This window comes from Lutra lutra, chromosome 8 (assembly GCF_902655055.1).
Source record: "Lutra lutra chromosome 8, mLutLut1.2, whole genome shotgun sequence".
In the NCBI taxonomy this organism is placed as follows: Eukaryota; Metazoa; Chordata; class Mammalia; order Carnivora; family Mustelidae; genus Lutra; species Lutra lutra.
Genome location: NC_062285.1, coordinates 40,765,867 through 40,789,995, shown reverse-complemented (window position 1 = coordinate 40,789,995; position 24,129 = coordinate 40,765,867). Strand labels below are relative to the sequence as shown.

The 24,129-nt window shown below is 48.2% G+C and overlaps 1 protein-coding gene across 6 annotated transcripts in view; it reads right to left on the bottom strand.

Annotated features, from left to right (window-relative positions):
- Positions 1-23,446, bottom strand: part of KCNA6 (potassium voltage-gated channel subfamily A member 6) — a 64,499-nt gene extending 41,053 nt beyond the window's left edge. For 4 of the 6 annotated variants that reach the window (XM_047743013.1, XM_047743008.1, XM_047743010.1 and 1 more), the window contains exon 1: positions 18,419-23,446. In XM_047743013.1, coding sequence (XP_047598969.1) covers positions 21,620-23,206 — 1,587 coding nt within the window. In that variant the 5' untranslated portion in view covers positions 23,207-23,446 and the 3' untranslated portion in view covers positions 18,419-21,619. Of the gene's footprint in view, positions 1-1,166; positions 1,370-18,418 lie in introns of those variants that run through there. The other 2 variants (XM_047743012.1, XM_047743014.1) reach the window with 2 other exon arrangements.
- Positions 23,447-24,129: the final 683 nt, after the last annotated feature.

Here is a 24,129-nt window from a genome sequence, read left to right as displayed (position 1 = left end):
GTCAGCTCCAATGACAGGAGGTAAGGCTTCCTGGACAAGAGCCAGCCAATCCCCAGAAGGAGTACCATCTGATCAACACAAAGCTGATCACAGAGGCATAAGAAAGCATCGGTCAGATAAGACTAAAAGAACTGCCAGGCTAGGCTCAGCTCAAATTTCTGATCTGCTGAATTGGGAGCTAAGAAATAATGGGTGCTTCAAACCCCTAAGTTTTGAAGTGGTTTGTTACATAGCAATACTTAAATCACTTAAAAATCCTGGAACTGTCCCTCCTCAAGACTCCAAGTTATAAGAGATAATAAATGATCTTTTGGTATTTTGCCCTTTGTTTTTAAACACTACGGTTAGATGCAGTCAATATCTCCCTGATACGGAGTTGCTGAGTTAAGAAAAGATGAGATTGATCTCCTGCCTTCAAGGAAATGATAGTCCAACTGCACTTAAGATAGACAGAGACAGACACACATACGCAAATATATAGATAGATATGTCTATCTATATCTATATCTATATATATATATAGAGAGAGAGAGAGAATGATTGGGGGGAGGGGCAGAGAGAATCTTAAGCAGGCTCCATGCCCAGCGTGGAGCCCAATCTGGGACTCAGTCTCATAACCCTGAGATCATAACCTGAGCCAAAAACAAGGGTCAGATGCTTAAACAACTGAGCCACCTAGGTGCTCCAAGACACATATTTTTTAAGGAGGCTGTCAACCCTTTCAGGGCTGAGGACTGGTGCTGTAAGTATCTGTAGAAAGGATTAGAATCTGAAAATGTACATATCAACACAAGGTAACTTCCATTAAGTACAAAATGAGCAGGTCAGTCCATATGAAGACTTCATGAAGGAAGCTGGATATGAGCTGGGTGGTGTTTGAAGGAGATTCAGGATTCAGAGAGATGGGAATCCAAGAGGAGGTGGAGGGAGGTGAGATCCTCTCTGGCCCTGGTGAGATGGGCGTTCCATGGGATTTGTTCTAGGAAGAGGTGATGACTAGGAGTCAAGCTCAGATGTGGTGATTAAAGGTTTAAATGACACAAGGAGGAAAGAAAGCTTTCTCATTGCAAGTCCAGCAAACGTTCCTTCTGTGAGGCCACAAGGCACAGCTGTCAGGAGGTATAAGCCAGTGTTCACCCTAGCCACTCTCAAAAGAGTTTCAAAAGGCACATTGTCTCAGAGGTCCACAGGCCAATGCCCATGGCCTCAGAAATGACCGGGTGTGAAGAGTCTCTTTCTACCAGTTATGCCCTGTACTCTTCATATGCTCTTACTCAGCGAGCCACCTGCCAGCCTGGGGTGGGGGAAGGGGGTCACAGAGTAGTCCTTTAATAATGATCAGATCACAGGTTGAATGGATTTCACAAACCTAAAAAAAAAAAAAAAAAGTAACAGAGAGGAACCTGTTTCTTTCAAATCACCAGAGTCTACCATCTCTCTCTCTCTACATCTAAGTTGCCCCAAGTCTGAGAGGAATGATCAAGGCCTAGCAGGTTGATACCCAGGTTCTGTGCAAAGTCACCTCCCTTGGAGTTGGAGAAAAGGCACAAGGAAGCCCCCTGTTCTCCCAAATACAAGTGGGAAGGTGCTAAATAATTCTGAAAACAAGCCAGCTACAGAATTTAGAACATAGCGAAAGAGAGAACTATTATGTATTTTGGCCAAGAAGCCTTCTTTCTTTTATTGAACAATGATTACGTGCTAAGCACATCTTATCCACATGAGAAAACTTTCGTGATATTTCTCTGAAATAAGTATAATGATTCCCATTTTACAGTTGAGGAATACCAGCCTCAAGAGAGTGAGAAATGGGGACAGCTAGGTGACTCAGTTAAGTGGCTGCCTTCAGCTGAGATCATGATCCCAGGGTTCTGGGATACAGCCCCGCCAGGGTCTCCCTATTCAACAAGGAATCTGCTTCTCCCTGCTCCTCTGCCTCTTCCCCTGCTCATTCTTTCTCTCTGTCTCTCTCAAATATATAAATAAATAAATTCTAAAAGAAAAATTATTTAAAAAGAGAGAGAGAGAATAAGAACTGTGCCCACAGTCTCAGTGTTAGTGAGTGGGAAAGGCAGGATTCGAATCTAGGTTAATCTGATGCTGAAGTCTGTGGGCACCCCATAAGGCTCCCCTGCAGGGCCTGGCTACTAGGATTTCTTCAAAATCTGAATGGAACACAGATTTTCATAGGAGATTAGTTGTAGAGGCATCACTTAGTCAAGAGAGTAAGCGAGTTAACAATTTGGACTTCAAACCAGCTCTGTAATAAAGTAACCATAACAGCCATGTGGCCTTGGCCCAATTGTGTGATTTCTTGGGACCTCAATTTTTTCCATTTATAAAATAAGAAAGTGAATCTGTATAATAGATGACACCCCCTCCAGCTCCTGAGGCTGGGAGGTTTTCCATCTCTTCCAAGAGAGACTAGCCCAGACTGATCTGTCCCAACTGAGAGTTTCTGGGAAAGAGGCTCAGATTGGTTCAGATTCAACCCTCCTCCAATCCACCAAAGCCAGGGGTCCAAGGGTCCTGACTTAGCTGTTGGAGGCTCAGCCTTGTGGATGACAGGGCAGTTCAAGCCTTGCGGGTGGCTGGGACAACTGTGAAAGGTTCTTGGACCCTCTTAGAACTGGTCTATCTGATGACATCCAACAGGAGCAGTGAAGATTCACCAAACCAGTCACTCTCTACCATGGGAAACTTCACTGCTTCCCTTGCTTTGAGAAAGGAGGGCTTGTCCATCCCATCCCTACTCGCCTCCTTCCAAATCCTCCGATGGGGCAGAAAAGCCACATAGAGTTGTTGAATAAGAGGAGGGGGCCAGCCCTGCCAGCAAAGCATGTGCCTTTCCTGAACTTCAGTCCTGGGGGTACAAACGTCATTGAGGACCCTGACTGACCTTCCACACCAACCCCCCAAATCAGCCAACAACCCGCAGTGGGCAGGCCCGAACCGTGGGAAAAACAAGACTGCTGCAGGAATCTGCGGACTATGGCAGCTTCTCAGTCACAAGGCTGCTGAATAGGTAGGTGAAGGGGAATTCTGCCCAGGGCACTGACACGCAGTTCTGAGGCCCGCACTGCCGCGGAGGCAAGGCCCCGCCTCCTCCCCGCCCCCGCACCCAGCCTCGGGGAAGGAGGCTGCAGGAGCCTGACACCGAGAGTCCGCAGTCGCTGGGAGCCGCTCCAGGACACAGCCTGTGCGAGGGTAAAGCTTTGAACAAGGAGAGGGAGAGGAAAGGGCAGCCAGCGTGGTTGGTTTGAGTCGGGAGAGTTTGAGCCCAGAGATGGCTGCGGGGTGGAGGTCGGTGGAGGGGAGCGTGCAGTTACCTGGTTACGTTCCTCTCTCCCTGCTCCACCTTGTTCAGCTCCAACCAGCCTGATGTCCGGAGTGGGGACTCAACACTGCAAGGGCCTCCGGCCCCCAGAGCAGTCTCACGGGAAGGACTCAGGTGGGCTTTAAGGCTGTCGGGGTGGGGTGGGGAGGTGGAATGGAACGGTGGGTAGGTGCAGGGGGGAGAAGCTTTGGGGGTGACTGTGAGAATTCAGGACGTGAGGTTCCAGCTGGGGAGAAGGGAGTGTATCCCACTGACACCCAGGCAGCTGCTGGGGGATGTGACTTCCCTGCTCCTGTCCTGCACTGCACTCACTGCAGAGGACCAGCAGGGAAGGGCTAGATTGGAGGCTGAGGTCAGACTGCTGTGGGTGATGTGCCCTGTCCAGGTTCCTCGGGCTTGTGTCCCTCAGAGCCATTATCTAACCATAAAGCGGGATGCAGCTTGGGAGGGAAGGAAAGCATAACTGCACATTTCACAAGGATGCTCTCAGAGACGGAGCAGCGGCTGCAAGAGGAGGGATGTGGGTGAGAAGGAACAGAAAGAGCCCATCATCCACACTAGAGGAGGCAGCTGATGGAAGCTAAGATGACCTGATCCTAGAAGATCTTAAGGGGAGGATAGGCTGCCTCCTCCCAGAGGGCCTGGCAGGACTGGCCCGGGCACTGCTGCTGACTTAGGGAGAAGCTGTGAAACCTTCAGCCATTTGGTCAACGTCTCTGGGCCAGGGTCAATCATAAAAATGCCTGCTCTCCTGACATTAGTGGATTGTTGTGATGTGCAATTGTGAAAGAGGTCTATAATGTGAAGTGCACTTAAATGTAAAAGTGTGAAGTTATTCTCACCAGAATTTCTTAGACTAGTAGTTCCCAACACCAGCTGCACATGGAAGTCTCTTGAGAGGCTTTAAAAAAAAAAATGCTGCACCTGGACCCCATCTTAGAGCAATTATTCAAATTGGGGAGGGAGAGGGGACAAGACAGCCAAGGGGGCAGAAAGTGGTATTTTTTTTTTTAAACTTCTCCGTGGTTCTGATGCCCTATGAAGGTTGAGACTCACTGCCTAAGGTTTCACAAACTTCCTGAAGGTAACTGCTTGGAGCACACATCTTATAAAGGCAGATTCCTGGCTTCTCCCAGATCTGCTAGGTCAGAATCCCAAGGAGGCTCAGCAGTCTCTCTCTTGAGCAAACACTAGAAGCAGCGTGGACATGTCATTCCAGGGATGAGTCTGTCGATGATCTCTTTCCCTATGGGATGGATGGCCATACGCAGCAATGCTCTGGACAGTGCAGACGTAGCAGCTCAGGGAGGGGAGGGACCCTTCAGATAATAGGTGCAGACATGTGCTCCTGGGATGGAGCTTGTGCTAGACAGCCACAGCCAGTCCCATCTCTGCTGCACCGAGGTGACAATCCCATTATAAAATGACAAATTTCCCAGCCAAAGAGCCTGAGAACCTTAAGATAAAAAGGAAACCATGATGTTATCTATAACTGATAGCAGAGATAGCCTGCGTTTTATTGTTTTGTCAATAGATTGTTCATGCTTTCCCGTTTCACACACTTCTCTATTGGCTCTGTTCCATTCCCAAACTCTACAGGCACATACACTACACACGTACCCACTCACACCCGCTCACACAGAGACCCCCACCTCATCATGCACACAAATGGGCAGATGAAGAAGATTCAAGGAACTGGGGAACTCCTACCAGGCAGCCACGTTACCTGGGCACATGGCTAGTGTAGGATAAAATAGTGCAGTTAATGTGAGGAGGAAAGGAGACCCAGGGATCCCTGGGTTTAGTTCTTTCCTTGGAGGCCATATGAGCAGAGGATTTCAGAGCAAGGACTGTGAGCCAGACCCCCTGGATTGAGTCCTACCCCCTCCTGACCAGCTGCGCCACTTTGGGCAAGCTACTTCTCTGACAGGAAGCTACCCACAGGGCCACCAGGGAGATTAAATGAGTTAGGACATGTAAAGCTCTTAGAAACAGGGCCGGCACATGGTATGCTGGGGAAGTGTTTCCTGCTATTATTGGGGTTTCTGCTGGGCTTTATTGTAGGTGAGAAAGTTGGAGTCTAGAACATAAGCTGCTCGTTTGTTCATACTTCTTGACTCTTGTAGGAATAAAGCCTAAGGAAATGCTTAAAATATGGACAGATATCCATACTAAAAATAGTCACCATAGCATCATTCAGAAGAACAGAAAACTGAATGTCCAACAGTAGGGGGTAGGTTAGCAAATCATGGTGTATGTAATGGTAGTTATGTAATAATAGCATGAGAATATTAGAGGTACATGAAGTTTCTTTAATGAAATGCAATTATGACATCTATAGAGATATAGATACACAAACAGAGCTAGTCTAAAAGAAAAACCCAAAATAGACCAACATGGAATGTCTCTGGCTGTGGGATTATGGGGTCTTTTATTTTTTTCCTTATATTTTTCTGAGTTGTACGATTTTCCTTAGTAAGCAGAAAAGCCAGAAAATAAAATGTGTCAGGCAATTTGTTCAAAGTCAGACAGTGCATTAGGAGCCCACATAAGCTTTCTATCCCTGTCCAGGGTTCTGCTGCTTCATCAGGCACACTAACAATAGGGAGGGAAGCTAAATGGGATAAGGATGATGAACAGACACCAAAAAGCACCAAGACCAGTATAGCCATGCAGGACTGGGAACCAGCACAGTGGGAGCCTTGGTCTGGACATGCAGCTCCAGCTCTCAAGACTGGGCTGGAAGAGCAAAGCTGAACACTTTCCATCCAACCAAGACCCTTCTATCCACAGTCACCACATAGCACAGTAGGGCCAACATAGAACCCTACACCTGCCCTTGGGTCACTACCACTTTCCCAGAAATGGAAAAAGTCATCTTCTACTTGGTCTGAGGATATCAAAGAATTGTACCACCTTTTCTTTCCTCTATCTTTTCTACAGGTTCCCTCTGCAAATGGGGATCCAGAGACCCAGAGAATTCTAGTTAACACCCCTGCTAGTCTGCATTCCTCTGCTTCTCCTTAATATAGAAGTGCCTTTCCATGCCCAGCATTTTTCCAATCATAATGCCAAGGTACTTGACACAGCCAAAACCGAGAAATGTTTATTTTGCAACTGTGAAATAAAAAAGATCTGGAAGCACTTAATAACTAAGAGCTCATCTAAGAAAAATAGGAAGGCAGGAAGAAAGGAAGGAGGAAAAGCAAGAGAAAAGCAGAGAGAAGCAATTTATCCCCCTTGGTATTACATAAAAATTATTATATCTCTTTCAAAATTTTGCTATAACCTGCTCCATATATTTGTAAGTGGTAAGTTCTGATCTTTGTCTGTAAAATAAGAGACTAGAGTGGGTGAGCCCGGAAATCCAATGATTCTATATTAAGTTGAAATTTAGTAACTCTGGCTCTCTTTTTAAAAGATCATTCTGGTGGCAAAAGCCAAGCAGTAAAGTTTGCCAAGTTATCAAGGGAACCAGCTGTACATTCAATGAGTAAGCGAAGCATCCACAGAATTTTCAAGCAGAAACTCAAAAATTGTCTAGTCCAACCATCTCATGTTACAGATGGAAACACTGGGCCAGGGAATAATACCAAGAGCTACCATCTGCTGAGCGCCAAGCAGGTGACCTGCTCAAGGTCACACAGCAAGTCAGTGATAGACCCAGAATTAGGTGTGATGACCACCATCTTCCCAGTCCACTTATTCAAACTCCTGGTGGATTTAAAGATTTAAAGATGAAAGAAAGAACTGGCTATCCTCACAGGAGGAACTCCTCACAGCCCAAGATGTCCTGAAAAGGAGCAACAGGTACAAAGGCAACGGCTGTTAAGAGTCACCACATCCTCTCTCCTTTTACCTCTAAACACAGAAAGGAAACCATGGAAGAAAGAACCTAGTCCTGGGCCAGCTGGGGTGGAGGAGTAGACAACGAGCATCATGCCTTTCCTAAGGTGAGCAGAGTCAAAGGTAAGAGCCCTTAGTAGCACAAAGAACACTTACCAGAAAGAGCTGCCCAGCGGACTTAAGTCCCAGCACTGGAGGAACTGGGTCCAACTGGGAGGTACCAGTTCCTGAAGTACCATTGGAGAATATCTTGAAAACAATATTTAGGAGCATGGGAAAGAAGACTGAAGATCCTGGTTACTTAGAGCTCGCTGCTAGTATTTCTTTGAGTCTTGTGAATAAGATTTTTAAAATATGGTATTTAGTAAAGGCATGCTTGAATATTTTCATTAAAAGGTCTAGTTGGGGTAGGTGTCTGACTCTTGATCTCAACTCAGGTCTTGATCCTCAGGGTCATGAGTTCAAACCCCATGTTGGCTCCAAAAAGGTCTATTTTAGTTAGAAAAGTAAGTAGAGATGCACATTGTAATCTTTGACTTTGTTAATGAGATGCACAGAACTTGGTCTGTTACACCACAAGGGAATGCCATCAGGAGGCTATCAGTCTGGAGAAGTGCATCTCAAGGGTGGATGTTTGCAAGAAATAGAATAGAAACTCTAAAGTCAACCAATAAGACCCAATTTACAGTTACTTTTCTCAAAGACTTCTATTTCAAAAGGCTTGGAAAGTCAGCAGGGGAGGGGCTATCTTCTTTCACATTATTCAGATCCTTAACAAAACATTGATTATGTATGGCTCTGTGCGACTAAACAAGAGTGTGGAGAATTTTCAGAAGGTTGATAAGAGGCCACAAAATGGTCCATTGGAGAAAACCTTTAAGGACTGAGATTCCATGGACTCAAATTCATCATAAGAAGTTTCAGAGGTCTTTGAGTTTCTTAAAATTTATTCCTTGGGGTATAGTTTTTGTGGGATGTTATTAGAAGTTACCCCTCAAATGGGATGGAGATACTATGGTAAAAATAATTTTAACAATAGGTTTAAGAAGTGAAATAGGTTTATTTGCTGCAGGACTTCTCACGGCCTTTAATTTCATGTTCCCATGCATCATGTATCTCCACGAAGCAGAAATGTAGTGGCTGGGAACATTTCCATAGGAATGCTGTGTAGGACTAGGACCCTGCAGATCATATTTGAGGACCTCTGGCATAAAGAGTTATCTAGATAATATGGTCAGTTGAATATCCCTCTCAGTTGGTACAAAATGGCAGAAAGGAAGTTAAAAGTACAGCAGCAGATGTATAACTGAGGTAGGAGGAAGACATGCCTACAACACAAATAGCAGGGAGACTGCATTTTGGAATATCTCTCCCTCTCATCCCCTGGTTATGGGGATGTCTCAGAACAGGCCTGGGCTAATGAGGGACTTTTCCAGATGCAGGGCAGAGTAATGGATTTTTTGTCTTTTGGAAGCCACTGCCTGCTCAATTTTTGTATGTCATTTTGTCTTATTCTCTACTTACTTATACATCATTGAGTTCAGCTGACTTCCTTACAGATGAAATATATTCCTGAAAGGCTGTATTTAAGAAATACACTCTCCGTAAACCGAGTCCTATTTTCCACTGGCTTGTGTTATAATTCCGAAGAATGTTGACCCCAAATATAATCATGACATTTCTGAGCCTTTCGGCTTCTTCCTGGGTCCTTGTGCAGACTCTTTACAGCAACTTCTCCCACTCAAGGCAAGCCCAGAAGCCAGGCAAGTAAATGCTGGCTGTCCACACTCAATTATTCGATGTCCCAGTTAATTCCTAAGTGTGTTGGAAATTGTCACTGCTTCCCAGAATTTTGCATGGATAAGTCACTTCATTGCTTATGCTCTTTCTAAATGGATTATCAGAACTGCTGGGTTTTCCCTTCTGCTGCCTGTTTTAGCAGGGAGGTGGTTTTCTGCCTAAGAGGGTATTAAGGCCCTTTCTATGAGTCACCTGTCATCCAACCAAGTGTTGGGTAATTACATGACTGAACCATGACCAGTGGTAGGCCAGGAAACCCAGATCTACAAAGAAAGAGAAACTATCGCACATGTATTTCCTAAAGGCCTTGATTTACATGAGCTTTGAGTGGTTCTAATTGTTTTTAAAGGTTGGGCAATTTTTAGAGGCCCTGCCTATGTCTCAGTGCCCTGCTAGAATGGGCCAAAAAAAGAGATCACAGAAAAAATAACCCATTTTTATTGAATCCTTACTGTGTGTCAGGACCTGCGAGGCTCCTAATTAGCTTTGCCTCCTTTAACCCCACTGGCCACCATGAGGGATGTTCTACCAATGATATGGTTTTACAGAGGAGAGAACCACGGCTCAGAGAGGTTCCCAGTGTTCCCAAGGCCACACAGTTACACAGACAGGGTGGTAGCACTGGGTCCTGAATCCTGGGTTAGCACATCACCCCTTCCTGCACAGTTCATAGCGAGACACAAGGGACTTAGGACCGGGACCTCATTTCTCCCATCCTACCTCACCTGACATGGCTATAGGCGTGGGAGATACCATGCTGCACCCGTGGGAATTCATGATCGAGACAGTCTGAATACAGCAAGAAAAAGAGAAAATTGTAATAGAGTTCGTTAGAGTTCCCACTTTTGAATATACATTTGAAAAATATCCCCCAGTTCCTCCAGTGAGTAAAAAGGCTCTTTCTCAAATCTGGTCGGTAATCCTGCAATCTGGTTCATAATACCTTCTCCTCCCACTGGACAAAGGAATTACAATTGTATGAAGTATGCCATAAGTGAATTTAAGTTCATTTTTCTACAGACTATATGCTTTCTTTTAAGTTTAGCTACATCCTGTGATTTCATTTAAACGTGAAAGGGCCCCTGCCTGTTAAAAATCACCTGTTTTTTTTTTAACAGAAAAATGATTTTCTTACTTTTATACACATGCACGCATGTCAAAAACACCTTTTCAGAACTTTCCAGAACATCTATGGGGAAAAGTGAGGCAGATGGTCATTAAGATGGAAGACCCGTGATGGATTTCCTTTAACCCAACCTGATTTAATATTTTCTGCCCTCCTAGAAAGATCAAGTATGGGGGTCAGTGGGATGAGCAGGGGAAGGGTCATGGAATCCTTTTAAATTTGGGTTTTCAGAAGGGAAGTGTGTCCCCAGTAAGAGATTACCAACATGAAATCTGCTCTTCTCTTGGGACCCAATCCTGGACACACTTCCAGCTCTGCGGTCAGCTCACTTTTGGCCAATAAGCCCATCACCAGCAGAGTCTGACTGAGGGCTGAAACTGACAGGGAAGAATCTAGGAAGAGAGGGAAGAAAGAGTGTGGGGACGACCATGGGCTTCGAGTGTCGCACAGATGCAGAGCCCCTGGCTGGTGGCCAACCATCCCCCAGGAGAGCTACAGGATCCCACGGCGAGCCCCCCAACTCACAACGCTGAGTCCCAGCCTGCACGAACAGAGTGATGTCTCATTATCTGACATCACAGAAGTAGGCGGCTGGGGGCGCCTGGGTGGCTCAGTGGGTTAAGCCGCTGCCTTCGGCTCGGGTCATGATCTCAGGGTCCTGGGATCGAGCCCCGCATCGGGCTCTCTGCTCAGCGGGGAGCCTGCTTCCTCCTCTCTCTCTGCCTGCCTCTCTGCCTGCTTGTGATCTCTCTCTGTCAAATAAATAAATAAAATCTTAAAAAAAAAAAAAAAGTAGGCAGCTGGCCTCGAGTCAGAAATACCCAAACACTGGGGTTTGCTTTTTTTTTTTTTTTGCATTTTAATAATTTTAGATGGAAATCCTTAACTGCATCACACATTTCCTTGCCCACTTAATTGGACAGAGAACATAACTTAGCCTGTTCTTGATTTCTACAAGGTCCCTTCCCTCCAAGCAGCAGCCCAGTTCTGTCTCTCGCCTGGAGTTGTGACTGCCTCCTGCACAGGCTGCCAGCCCTCGCTTCTGCTTTCACTCTGTTCCTAACAACCACACCTACCGCCGTCCCATCCAACAGTCCACTGAGGTTCCGTGAGATCATTCAAGGAAGGCTTTGAGGGAGGTCCCATGCACCAGTGTCCACGGAGTCACCAGATGAAGTGGTCTGGGCACAGTGCCTTTGGTAGAAATGCACACATAGGTCATATTTCCCACCTAGGAGGAAAACAATGCTGGAGGCACAAGAAAAATGACAGCCCCAGCCTCAGTGGACACTGGGCAAAAGAGAGCCCACTACACCTTAGGAAGGGGGCAGCTCACTCAGCTACTGCCGACTGAAGACGAAAAGCTGAAACGTAGTAACAACACCAGATCTTCCATTTTTCAAAAGAAAACAAAACTCAAGCTCTGCATGTGAAATCTCCCAGTATTTCTAGTGTCTTTCCCCAGTTTTGTTGAGATAAAATTTTCATATCCAATATTTCTTAACACGGCATCGTAGCTGACCTACAAGACACTGATTTAGGACCTATTATCAGGAATAACCTGCACAGTTTTTGGTTTAGGTGCTCTGGGGTGTCTATCTAGAATTCTGCAGGGATATGAAACCATCTGCCAGAGGATTGCAGCGCAGAAAAAAAGAATTAAGCAAAAGAAAAAAAAAAAAAAAAACCTGAACACACCTCCAAAGGAGAAGGGAAGTACCAGGTCTGGAGTGTGGCTGGGTATGGGTGGGTGAGAGCCTGGGGCCCCCATGAGTTGTCCTGTGCACTGCTCCTGGGTAAATGTGACCCCCACCCTGAAACACTGAGAGCAGTCCTACAGGAGACACAAACTCTTTTCCCCATCATGCCAGACTTCTCCCTCTTCCCACCAATGCCAACTTGCCTTAAAGCAGCTGGGGACTGCCTGATTTACGGTTCAGCCACCATGGCTTTTAGAAACTTTGTTCTTCCTGACACTAGCCCTGTGATTTATAAAAGGAATCTGTAACCAACAGCGATTTTTCTTTCTCTCCCAGGACGACAAAGTACAGAGAAGAATCTAGAAGCTGATTTCTGTTTCCCAGGGTGTCAGAAATCAGCAGTCCTGGGTAAGATGCTAACTTTCAGCATCCCTCCTATCCTTTTTAAAATACAGAAGTCTCAAATAACCTGCTTTCCTGACTTCCAATTTGTGGCAGTTTCCTGTAGCCCAGTCACTAAATTTACCAGAAAAACTATAACCCTAAAAGTTTATAGAACATCTTAGTTAGTAAGATTAAAAGCAAAGGGCTTGGCCTCCCGGGCCAGAGCCTGTACATGAGCCTGTCTTTGCCCAGTGTGAAAATAGCTTTGGTACCTACTAGAGTAACAATTTTTAGTTGTTCCTTACAAATCCAGGAGCTGGCTATCTGATGAAGAATTTCTCTAGCTAGGCCCGCTGTCTCTGTACCTTTGAAAGTCAGGGAAGAGAGAGATGAAATTACAAAGCACTTAATTCCACTTCCCTTAGAAAGCTGTGCTAATGAGTTTGGCTGGATAGGAAATGAATGAAATTGGTAAGTTTAATCCTTAGGTTTCTGTTTTTCATAAAAAAAAATATATACAGGTGGTGAAGTTAGAAATTGTGAGTCCTAGACCCAGCTTTGCCCTGAATTAACTGGAATCACAGGCTAATCTTTCCACTTGTCTGCACCAGCCTTCTCCTTCATAAAGAGCAGCATTTAGGACCCCTCCCGGCTCCCCTACCCATTCTGTCCCTGTGACCCTCAGTACTGTCCTTCCCAATGCTCTGGTGCTCCTGGGAGGAGTTTTCTATCTTGGTTGAAAAAAATATCACCAGTATATCCATTCTATTTTCACAAGATATGTTCAGATTACGTGTCTATGTATTAAATCACATCTTAGGTGCCATTATTTAAACAGATTCTGCTGTGAATCCTTCAGGCAAAGAACCTCCTGGATAAAATAGCTAGCTACCATGAGTCTATTTTTTTATATCATATTTCATTTAAATGTTTGTTTCAGAGAACAGAACTGAAGTCAGCTGGGATCCTGCCTCTCTCTGTGAGGACAGGTGTTTCCAGCCCCACTCCACCATGGCTGGCTGTTCAGTGTCACTGAGGCTCCCTGGGCCCTGCTCTGCTGAGAGTTTATTTTCTGCTAACCTCTTTAATGTGTCTGTTTGTTTGAGCCTCCCAACAACTGTGTGAGGCAAGCGGAATTAGCTCCCTTACTTTGCAGACGACAAAACTGGAGAGACTGAATGAGGTGCAGCTAAGAACGGGGATTCTAGTGCAAGTCTGCTACCTCCAAAGGAAAGCAAGCCAAGGAGTCAGAAGGGGGAGGCAGTCCCATTGCCCTGCCCTGGGCCAGGTCTTCTGTGCACGCTGGAGTGGTTGTGGGAATGAGCACAGGGTGAGTAGAACGTTGGGGCGGGATTTGGGACCTCCAGTGAGAGCTACAGTGGAAGCAAATGGGGACCCACAGGAGTAGGAGGGGCTAGCTTCTTCCAGCTCCAGGACCTCCTGGCTCCTCCCCCTGAAAAGAGCAAAGGGAAGCTGGAGCTCTCCTATGTATTACAGGGTGTAACCACCTGCAAAGTGAGGGGAGGTGTCACCATCTGCAAAGGGAGGGGAGTGGGGGCAGTGGGTAGTGAAGATGGCCCAGGAACAGAGGACGAGGACCAGGGGAGATGGGATTTTGAAGGCCACTGGAGCAGTATAAGGAAACTGACCTGGAGTCTGACTTAGGTGTTCTATCCTCAGGGCTAACTATGGGACCCTGCATTTGTCCCAAGGAGGAAGACTGGAGGAAGTATGAGAGGAAGCCTCTAGAGGAGTGCCATCCCCTGGGAATGTTAAAATGTGGAGGGAAGAGAACAGTGGTGGTAGTAAGGAAGGGTCTATAGAAAGATGTACAGGTTTTCTCTTTATGCCACTTTTTAAAAAGGCTTATTTATTTCTTTTGGTGAGGGGAGAGAGAGAGCACATGGTGGGGACAGAGGGAGAGGGAGAGAGAGAATCCACTGAGCACAGGGTCCCACACAGGGCTTGATCCCACAACCCCGAGATCATGACCTGAGCCAAAATCAAGAGCCAGGTGCTCAATGACTGAGCCACCCAGGTGCCCCACACACATTTTTTTTTTTAAATACCACTTTGCTTTTACTAAAGACCTGTGTTAGTACCTGCTCTCAAAAACCCAGAGGAATCCGAAGAGGATTTTTGCTTTTGTGAAATGGTAATTCTTTGCTTTACTTCATTTGATTTATGAAAGGTTTCACAGGAATGTTCTACTTTTGGATAGCTGGGGAAACCTGTGTATATGTATGTGTGTGTGTGTGTGTATAAATCTGTGTGTGTGTGTGTGTGTGTGTGTGTGTGTGTGTATGGTTATGTGAGATTATAGCTATGTGAGATGATAGCTATGTGAGAGTATGGCTATGTGAGATACATCACAATATACAGGGTGGGCGGGGTGGGGAGAGACAGGTCACCTGCTGGTTTTCCCTCAAAGAGACAAATTGGCATATAAATAAAAGCCCTTATACACATCTAGGAACCACAAATCCACTCTCTCTTCTTGTTTAGTATTAATCGGACCCTCACTGAGTTCTATAAATTACGTCTCCCCTGAAGACGATGGGTCACACATCAGTTGTGTGCCCTTGAATATGCCCCGTGAGCCTCAACCATCTTATCTGGCAGGGGAAAACAATGCCTAGCCCACCAGCCTCATTTTGTTGTTGTAGGATAATAGTAATAACAGCCAATCTTTGTGTAGTGCTTTTATATATTGTTACATATTATACCACGTGTCTATTATTACATGTTACATAAACACTGTACATATCTTAGTTCATGTAATCGTCAAAACAGCTCCCTGACATTGGTACTATTATTATCCTCCTCTTTACAGAAAGGGAAACTGAAGCACAGAGCAGCGTTAGAACTTGCTCCGTGTCACCTAGCAGGCAAGTGGCCAAGGTGAGATTTGAACCCCGGAAACTTAGCTCCAGAGTCTTTTTTGTTGCTCCTAGCCTTTTTGTTAGATGACATGATGTTTGACAGCATTGAAGGCATTTTAAAGGCTTTTTTAAATGAATGGTGCCGTCCTCATTCTTGCTAGGACCACTCCCATTGGGGAGGACCAAAGCAGAGGAAGGATTCACTGGGCAAGGACAGTGCCCTGCCTTAGACCTGCAGCCCCCGCCGGCCAGGTGCTGAGCCTCCTGGAAGAAAGGGAAAGAAGGGCTCATGTTCCCGGCCCCTCCCAGCCGCAGGACTATCTTCCTATGTCCTTTTTCAAAGCAAAGCGTCTCGGTTGCCAAGATCTGGTTTGTCTGTCTCCTGGAGACAGAGGTTGTCACGCCCTGAGAGAACAGTGAGCACGTCAAAAATAGCAGCACAAGCAGACTGCGCGGCTGCGATTTCCTTTTGAAATGTTGGTTTGGCGCTCACCAGAGAGTGGGGGTCTGTCTGTGCTCCCTGCAACCTCCAGCGGGGGCTGCCTGAGGATCTGAGATGTTTTCCAGGGGCGAGCAAAGCACGTCTGCGGAGGCCCAAGGCAGACGCAGGGGAAAACCTCTTCATAGTAAAAACGATGACATTAGAGTTGTGTTTAAAAAAAAAAAAAAAATTGTTACAAACCCTCACGCAGGCTGGGCCCTAAGTAGGTTAAGTTGACAGCCAAGATGAGACCAGTACTCTTAAGGCTATTTACAGTCCCTTTTGCTCTGTTCTGAGAATGAGGGAGTCAGCACCTTGTTTGTCCTTCAGAAGTGGTCACAAATAGATTTTCACCCCCTCTTTAGGGTGTCAAGGGGGTGAGAATAGAGAAGGGGCAGGGGAGGCAGAGTGAGCTCCTCTCTCTAGGGGTTCAGAGCAAAGGGACATGACATGACAGTCTCCAATCCCACAGGGACCTCAAGCCCAGAACAGGAAAGGGTTTCATTGGGAGACACAGTAACATGAGGACTGAGAGCCCATCTGTCTTGTATTCCCAGTGGCCCACATCTGGCAAGTTCCCTCTCCCACTAAAGCCCCAAGCTCTAGGCCTTGGTCTGCCAGAAGCTAATCTGTGCCACCAGAGGCAGCCCCATATAAAGCAGAACGGAGAGAGGAAATCCTACGGTTTAAAGAATGAAAGGTTTCTTTTTCTTCCCTAAGTGACCTTGACAAGCTAGAATCAGACCCCACTTTGCTTCCCAGGGCAGTAACACACAGTCAAAAACGATCAGAGCTGGCATAGCAGCCAGATTGTCCCGGGAGGACAATATTCTCTGGGAATCTATCTTGGCATTTGCGTGGAGATGCCGGGTGACAGAAATACTGCCAAAAACAAGGTCTCAGCAGGGGAGAAAAGGAATGATAAATAGCGGGACTGGAAAGTGTCATGTGAGGAGAAGTACCAAGGGGAGGGAAGCATGGGTCCCAATGAGCAAAAGGCAAGTGAGAGTAAAAGAGCATTGTCTGATGAACAGACCCTGAGCCAGGTGAGCTGACTTCTGTTTGCCCAAAGCACCAAAGACAGCGGACCCCACAGAGGCTGTAAAGGGTTAATGGCTACTGCAGGGAGGAGGTGGGAAGGAGGAAAGCAGAATAAAACCTTGACTCCAGCACAATTTCTTTAGGAATTCTGAGTTTACAGGTGCAGAGCCTAGGTAGGGTTTTTTGGTTGGTTTGTGGGGATTTTGACATTTTTCCTCTTTGTTTTTGTTTTGCCAGCAAAGTATGAACCCCTCGGGCAAGTTCACTGCCTTCGTCCTACGTAATGAATAGCGTCCAGCATACTCACCCTAGCGCAATACATGCTAATCACACTCTGCAGTTACCAAAAATGGCTTTGACCTTTGTTTTGCTTGAGCAAAGAGGAAAAATCCCACAATGATTTGATTGTCAAAATTAAAAAAAAAAAAAAAAAAGGCAGTTCTTGGCACCGTATTTGAGTAGCAAGGAGCAAGTGCATGAAAGCTCTAGTGTCCCCCAGTGGCAGAAGGAAAAAACTGTCATCCCATCCTGGATATTTAGACTGGTCCATCTTTAGAGATGCTAACCTTTTAGATTTATAAAACCAAACTATTCTCCCAGCCGAGGTGTGAAACTTAGGTTATCAACCCCATGCCACTTCTCCCCACCCCCCCCCCAACAATCCAGGGACTTTTTTGGTTAATTTATAGAGTTATACAACTATCACCACAATGTGTTAGAAAATGTCCATTACCCTCCACCCCACCCACCCCTGTCCTGATGCTGGAGGGATTACCGCTAGCAAGGGGAGTGCACAATTCCCCTTAAAAACTGGGTCGAGAATTTTAATCCATCTTGTCAAGGAGCGTTCTGGCACCTTGCACCCCTGAGAGATACGCCCTTGCTTTGTCCTGCCTTCAGTATGCCAGAGAGACAGCTGGAGGCTATGAGGGGCTTCAAGTGAAATAAGGGCAGCTTGAGGGCCACTTCTGAGTTAAGGCTTTTTCCAGGCTAATTCCACTCCTAATTCTACTCCCTCCTAAGTCCTTGTCTTTGTGTTTAGCTTACTGTTCCTATTGTTCTTTTGTTTTGTTTTGAACCTTTGTGTAAGCTTTAAGTTGGGGAACTTAGAGGTTTTCTCTCTCTCTTTCTCTCCCTCCCTCCTCCCCCCACTTTTCTGTTTCCTTCTATTTTTTATTTTTGAAGATTAGGAAGTTTCTGCAGAGATTTTTTCTAAAGGCAGCGCAATCTCATCTTGCTCTGTAAGCTCAGAACTTGTGATCACAGGGGCAAGCTTGGCAAGAAAGGACAGGACACTGAACTGGCAGGGAAGTGTCGGGGGGCAGGGGTGTCCTCCAGCTGGAGAACAGCCTTCTTAACAAACACTTGAGATCACTGCTGTCCTAGAGTTCAAGTTGTGATAGCAAGAGAAGTGCCACAGCTGCTCCCTGCCACTAAAAAGGTGGAGTGAGGGAGAAAGATAGAAAAAAAGACACATAGAGAAGGAAGAAGAGATTAAAACAACAGAAGGGCAAAAGCCAGAAATGTGACAAGAAAGGGGGGAAATGCAGTGAAAATGAGCATACCTAGGAGAAGGGGAGGGGCATGCAGAGAAAAGGAGGTGACTAGAAAGGGTGGGGGACCCAGCAGTGAGGGAGCGGAAACGGAGGAAGGAGACTAAAGTACATGGAGTCACAGAAAATACGCAGGAGAGGAAGGTGGTCCCTGAGGACCAGGACGTCAAAGCCCTGGGTCTCCGGGATGCATGTGCTCCCCTCCCTGACTTGTAATCTGGCCTGGAGCACTGAGCCAGGATCATAGTTTCCCAACAGCAGAACCTACCTCTGATGCAAAGGCGGCCAGCTGTCCCCCTCTCTCCTTAGGGATGATCCGGCAGGAGGACTATCCCACGTCTCAGCTGAGCCTGACAGATCCAGGAAGGCATTTGGGAGCTCCTACTGGCGATCAGGTGTAGCAGAGGCCTGACCCTCGCCTTTGCTGGCAGCTGGGAAATCACCACTCCAGCTGTCTCAGCGGCACAGGGTGCTCAACGCTCGGGGCACAGATTCCACACAAAGAGGCTCAGAGTCAGAGGGACTGCTTGGCAAAATCCTTCACAGAAACTAGGTCAGGTCACAGCCTCTCCATGCTTCTTCGATGTCTTGAGAAGAGCCACCTATGAGATTGCTGGGAACAGAGCTAGATAATCCCCAGGAGGAAGAAGTGTCATTTCTTTCAGTCTCTCTGAGAGCAGGGAGGAGCCTCTCTGAGGAGATGGCAGTTCCATGATACTCTCATGGACTGTGACTGTCAGGACTCTCGGAGGGCCTCGCCTGGCCGCCTCTTGAGGAGCCCGTCCCCTCCAAGTCTCCCCTTGTCATTTTGCAAAAGATAATATTGACATTGGTTTAACTGGCAGTTGTTTGGCATTCAAATTTCTGAAGACTCGGGGGTGAGATGAGGCAGCTTCGATGACTGGATGGGGAAACCGGGAAGAGAGGTCTAGGGAGAAAGTTTGAGGAACTGCTTCCCCCTCATTTTCCGAAGGTCACACAGCCGGCTGGTCATCACCAGCCCCTCAAGCTCTATGTAGGAGGTGTTCCCATTTCAGAAGCTGGGAATATGTAGTCTCCTGTTCTCCCTTGATGCCCAAATCAGAAGATAGAGAGAACAGTCTGGAAGGTTGCTATGGCAACCAGAGTCCCTGGAGAGCCCGGCTCTCCACAAACCCTTTACTTTCAGGCATGCTCTGACTTGAAAAGGAAATGTTTTATTAGGGATGGTGATGAGGATGAACATACATACATATAGAGATGAACATGCGTACATGTTCCAACATTTACCCTCGCAGAAAGCAACCCGCTGCCTCTGGAGTAGGCCCTTCTCCTTTCGCCCCCCAAAGCCAGAAGTAACGGAAGGAATTTGGAAAACCAGAACTTCATGGCCTCGGAACGGATTTCCGAATCGGGGACTCCTCTTATCTGTATTTCAGGTTTGGAGAAGCCAAGCTCCCAGTCAAGGCTGCCTCTGGCCCTGGAAGGATCCCACTGAACCTGTCTAAAGAGCATTCTCCTTGCTGAAGGGTAAGAAGAGAGACTGAGGCCCAGGCCAAGAGGTTAAGCAGGGATTTAGGGAGCTAATCACCCACTATAGCCTACTCTTGGGCTTTGGATCCAAGATAGGAACTCTGCAGGGAGGTTTTGCCTCTGGGTAATGGGAAAACAGGCTAATGAACTAAAAACTCAAGTCCTTTACTAAAATTCACACATTTGCATAGCATCATCCCCAGCTTCCCAGATGAGTTCATCGACATTCCCCATGAGGTAGGGAGGGGAAGACATTAATGTTCCCATTTAATGGGTTGGGAAATTGAGGCACAAAGAGGCACTGTGGCACCCAAGTTACCCTGTCAGGCTGTGGCAAAATCCAGATTTAGATCTGGCACTCACAGGAGCCACGGTGCCTCTCAAGAAAACCCTCAAAAGGCCATCCCTCATTAAGTTGCTCTTTGAGAAAATAATTTAAAAAAATTTTTCATCAAAGAGTCTTAAAGCATAGATATAAAATTAAAAACATGTTAACAGTCCTTTCAGTTTCTGAACTGCACCCAGAAGAGCTCAGAACAGTACATCACAGTTTTTCAAGGCAACAAACAAATGACAATGTTACCAGGAGAGAAATGAAGGGAAGTGGGAAGGTGGGATGAAGGCAGCAGTTTCATGCTGGAAGAGGGTGACTTGTCTGGTGGTGACGCGGCCACATTACCTTACCAGTTAGAGCAGGTCAGCTGCAGCTCCAAGGGGCAGAGCAGGTGAATGTTTGCTTGACTCAGCAAAAAAAAAAAAAAAAAAAAAAAAAAAAAAAGAAAAAAAAAACACCTCTAACAGTAAGACTGTCAACAAAGGAATGATGTTTCTTCTTTACTCTGAACCTATTTCATTGCCTCTAAAATGGGAAGAACCCCACGCTAGCATCCAATGCATGCTTTTACCTGTCTGCAGGTTTAAGCTAGAGTTTGCTTTGGAAAACCTTCAACAGCAATCCTAAGTCAAATTCCCAGGAAGCAGAGTGGGGGGCTCGAGAGGGTTGGGGGAAAGCGTGGGGGAGAAATTTCCCGTCTGCAACAAGGTCCTCTTTGCACGCCCCCCAGATGACAATGTCTGCTCAAGTGATACCTCTCTTTAGATAATGTGGTCAGGCAAATTGCTTGACTCTGTTCAGCCATTTCTCTTGGCTTTGTGGTTCCCTCTTTCCAGTTCCTCTGCACAGGAAGGCACTTGCACAAAAAGAGTATTTGGCTCTGAGAAGGAACCTTCCTGGAAGTTAGACAGTCAGGGAGGGAAGAACTGAATGTAGACCCAAGGCTGACATATCCACTGTGCCAGGACACACCTGGAGGAATCCACTCGCCCCTTTGGTCTGGGACTGACTCTAATGTCCTCCAAATGGCCAAGTTTAATTGCAGTTTCTCTAATTCCTTCCAAGATTCGAGACAAATAACAGATTTGGAGGCTGTGCAGCTAAAGGCTTTATCAAGGGTCCTCTGCAGGATGAGCAGCAGGTGTTACAGGGCACGGGAATAAAACAGAAAGATGAACACTGTGTCTGTCCTCCAGCTTCTGCTAGTTACCATGTAGCCCAAAGCTGACAGGTGCATGCCCCAAAGCAAAGGACACCAAGGAGAGAAATAGGACCCAGGTAAGCCTGGCTTCCATCCTGCTGACATCTCTGTTCCTAGAGTTATTACCAGCCCCAGACGTGAAAGTTTAGAGTCATGAGGGAAGGTCAGACGGAAATCTCATCCACTTGACAGAAGATGGGCATGAATGGGTGGCACCGTTAGAATTTCAAGAATGACATTTAGATGGTTAAACCTTGAATGCTGTAGAGATCAAGCAACAAGGTTGACAGTCCAGATATCTGGACCGGTGCAGGGGAGGGAGTCAGGAATTCAGCTGGAGCTCAGGTGAGGGGGTGGAGAATGAGAAGGAAGCCTGAGACTGCTCAGTGTCTTCCTTTCCATTCACACCCTGACTGCATCAGTCAGACCTCAGTGAGCATCCTTTTCTCTGCATATGCCCGATGTGGAGGGGGAAGGTAACTGGGTCTCCGTTCCCGAGTGGTCTCGGAGAATTCAGGCTTGCCAAGTCCACTGTCGGCTGCCTTCAGGTCTGGTGTAGGCTGCCCACAAGTGACATGGGTATACTGGCCTTGCTCCTCCTGCTCTGTCTCCCTGTGGTAGAAGTAGTTGAAGTTGGAGACAATGACGGGCACAGGCAGGGCAATGGTGAGGACCCCAGCGATGGCACACAGCGAGCCCACGATCTTGCCCCCCACCGTCATGGGGTACATGTCTCCATAACCTACCGTGGTCATTGTAACCACTGCCCACCAGAAGGCATCTGGGATGCTGGGAAAGAGTGAATCATCATCATCAGCCTCTGCAAAGTAGACGGCACTGGAGAAGAGGATGACTCCAATGAAGAGGAAGAAGATGAGCAGCCCCAGCTCCCGCATGGAGGCCTGCAAGGTCTTGCCCAGGATCTGTAGCCCCTTGGAGTGGCGGGACAGCTTGAAGATGCGGAACACCCGGACCAGGCGGATCACTCTGAGGATGGCCAGGGACATGGCCTGCTGTCCATTCTGGCCGCCCCCTCCACTAGCTGACTGCTGCTCCTGCTGCTGCACCAGCTCAGTGCCCAAGGTGATGAAGTAGGGGAAGATGGCCACCAAGTCAATGATGTTCATGATGTTGCGGAAGAAGGCTGGCTTGCTGGGACAGGCAGAAAAGCGAACCAGGAGCTCAAAAGTGAACCAAACTATGCACAGGGTCTCCACCAGAAAGAACGGGTCAGTAAAGAAGGAGCCCCCAAGAGTACTTAGTGAGGAGGAGCCCCCTGCCACCATGCCCCCTGGGGGTATGCCAGGATGAAAGGTATAGGAATCATCTTCATCCTCATCTTCCTCTTGACTACCCCTGGAAATTGGGGAGTCTCTGCTCACACCATTGCTTCCACCTCGACCATCTGCACGGAACTGGGGCAAGGTCTCCAAGCAAAAGATGACGATGGAGATAAGAATGACCAACACGGAGACGATGGCGATGCCCCTGGCGGGGCCTGAGCTCTCAGGGTACTCGAAGAGAAGCCAGACCTGGCGCTGAAAGGGCTGGGAGGGCAGTGGCTTCTCGTCCTCTCCACCTTCCGGCAGGCAGCCCTCGTCCTCCCGGAAGGCCGCCAGGGCCTCATCCCCCAGCTGATAGAAGCGGATCTCCTCTAGGAAGATGTCCAGGGGCACGTTGACCGGCCTCCGCAGGCGGCCCCCGGACTGGTAGTAATAGAGGATGGCGTCGAAGCTGGGCCGGTTGCGGTCGAAGAAGTACTCGTTCCTCAGGGGGTCGAAGAAGCGGACTCTGCGACCGGGGTCTCCCAGCAGCGTGTCGGGAAACAGCGACAGGGTGCGCAGTTGCGTCTCGAAGCGCAGCCCGGAGATATTGATCACCAGGCGCTCGCTACTACAGCAGCCCCCGCCCCCGCCGGCCTCCGGGAAATCTCCCGCATCCTGTTGCTCCCCCTCGGGCCCACGGACCTCCCCCGGCGCCGCCAGCGTCAGGGATTTCTCCGACCTCATGTCCCCTCCGCGGTGCGCTCCCTGCCACTAGGACGGCGCCCACGACACAACCTCTGTCTGGAGCGCGGCACCTCTTCCCGGCTCTCAGCGGCGCCTTCGGTGCAGGGTGGGGCTCGCGCTCCTCCGAGCTCGCGGTCTGGCCTGGCCGCTGGGTCTGGGAGCCCCGGAGCCCTGGCCTCTGCAAGGCTAGGTCTGGGGAGGGGACCCGGACGCAGAGGATTTCGCTCCGCGCCTCCAGATATCCGCGCTTGGGTGCCACAGCTTACTGGGATACCTGGAACCGCAAACTGGCGCGTGTGAAACGGGCTGCCCGAAAGGACGCGTGGCTTCGCCCCCTGTCGTGTCTGAGACTGGGCTCCAGGACGCGGGGGTCCGCCCTCCGGACGGGCTAGCTCTTCCCAGCTCCCACTGCGTTTCTCCGGCCGCTCAAGCCCCCCCGGCTGCCGCTGGGAGCGAAGCGCCAGATGCGCCTCCCTCCGGCTCGGCAGGGACTCCTGGCGGGGCTCAGCCTCCGCCCTACGTGCACCGCGAGCTCCGTCTGGCCAAGGTCGCCGTTCCCGCCGCCACAGCCGCCACCTCCTCCCTGGGAGTCGCGCCGCAGGCCTCGCAGAGGGCCCTGCGGCTGCCCCGGCGCCGGGGCGCGGGGACCCACCTCCCCACCGCTCTAGCCTTCACTGCAGCCGCTGCAGCTGCAGCCGCTCGGCTCTCCGCTCTGCCCTTCCTTCCCAACACTCACTCCTCAAGTGACGTGGCAGGCCCCGCCTGCTGCCCCCTCCCACCCCACTCTCACATCACACCCCTCGCCCAGCCAGGGGCTGCCGCGAGCCAGGGCTCTGTGGAAATAGACACACACTTGCCTCACCAGTAATCTTTCCCGCGCTCGCCTGGCACGCCTCTCCCTTGCTCGCATTCACAATCGTGGC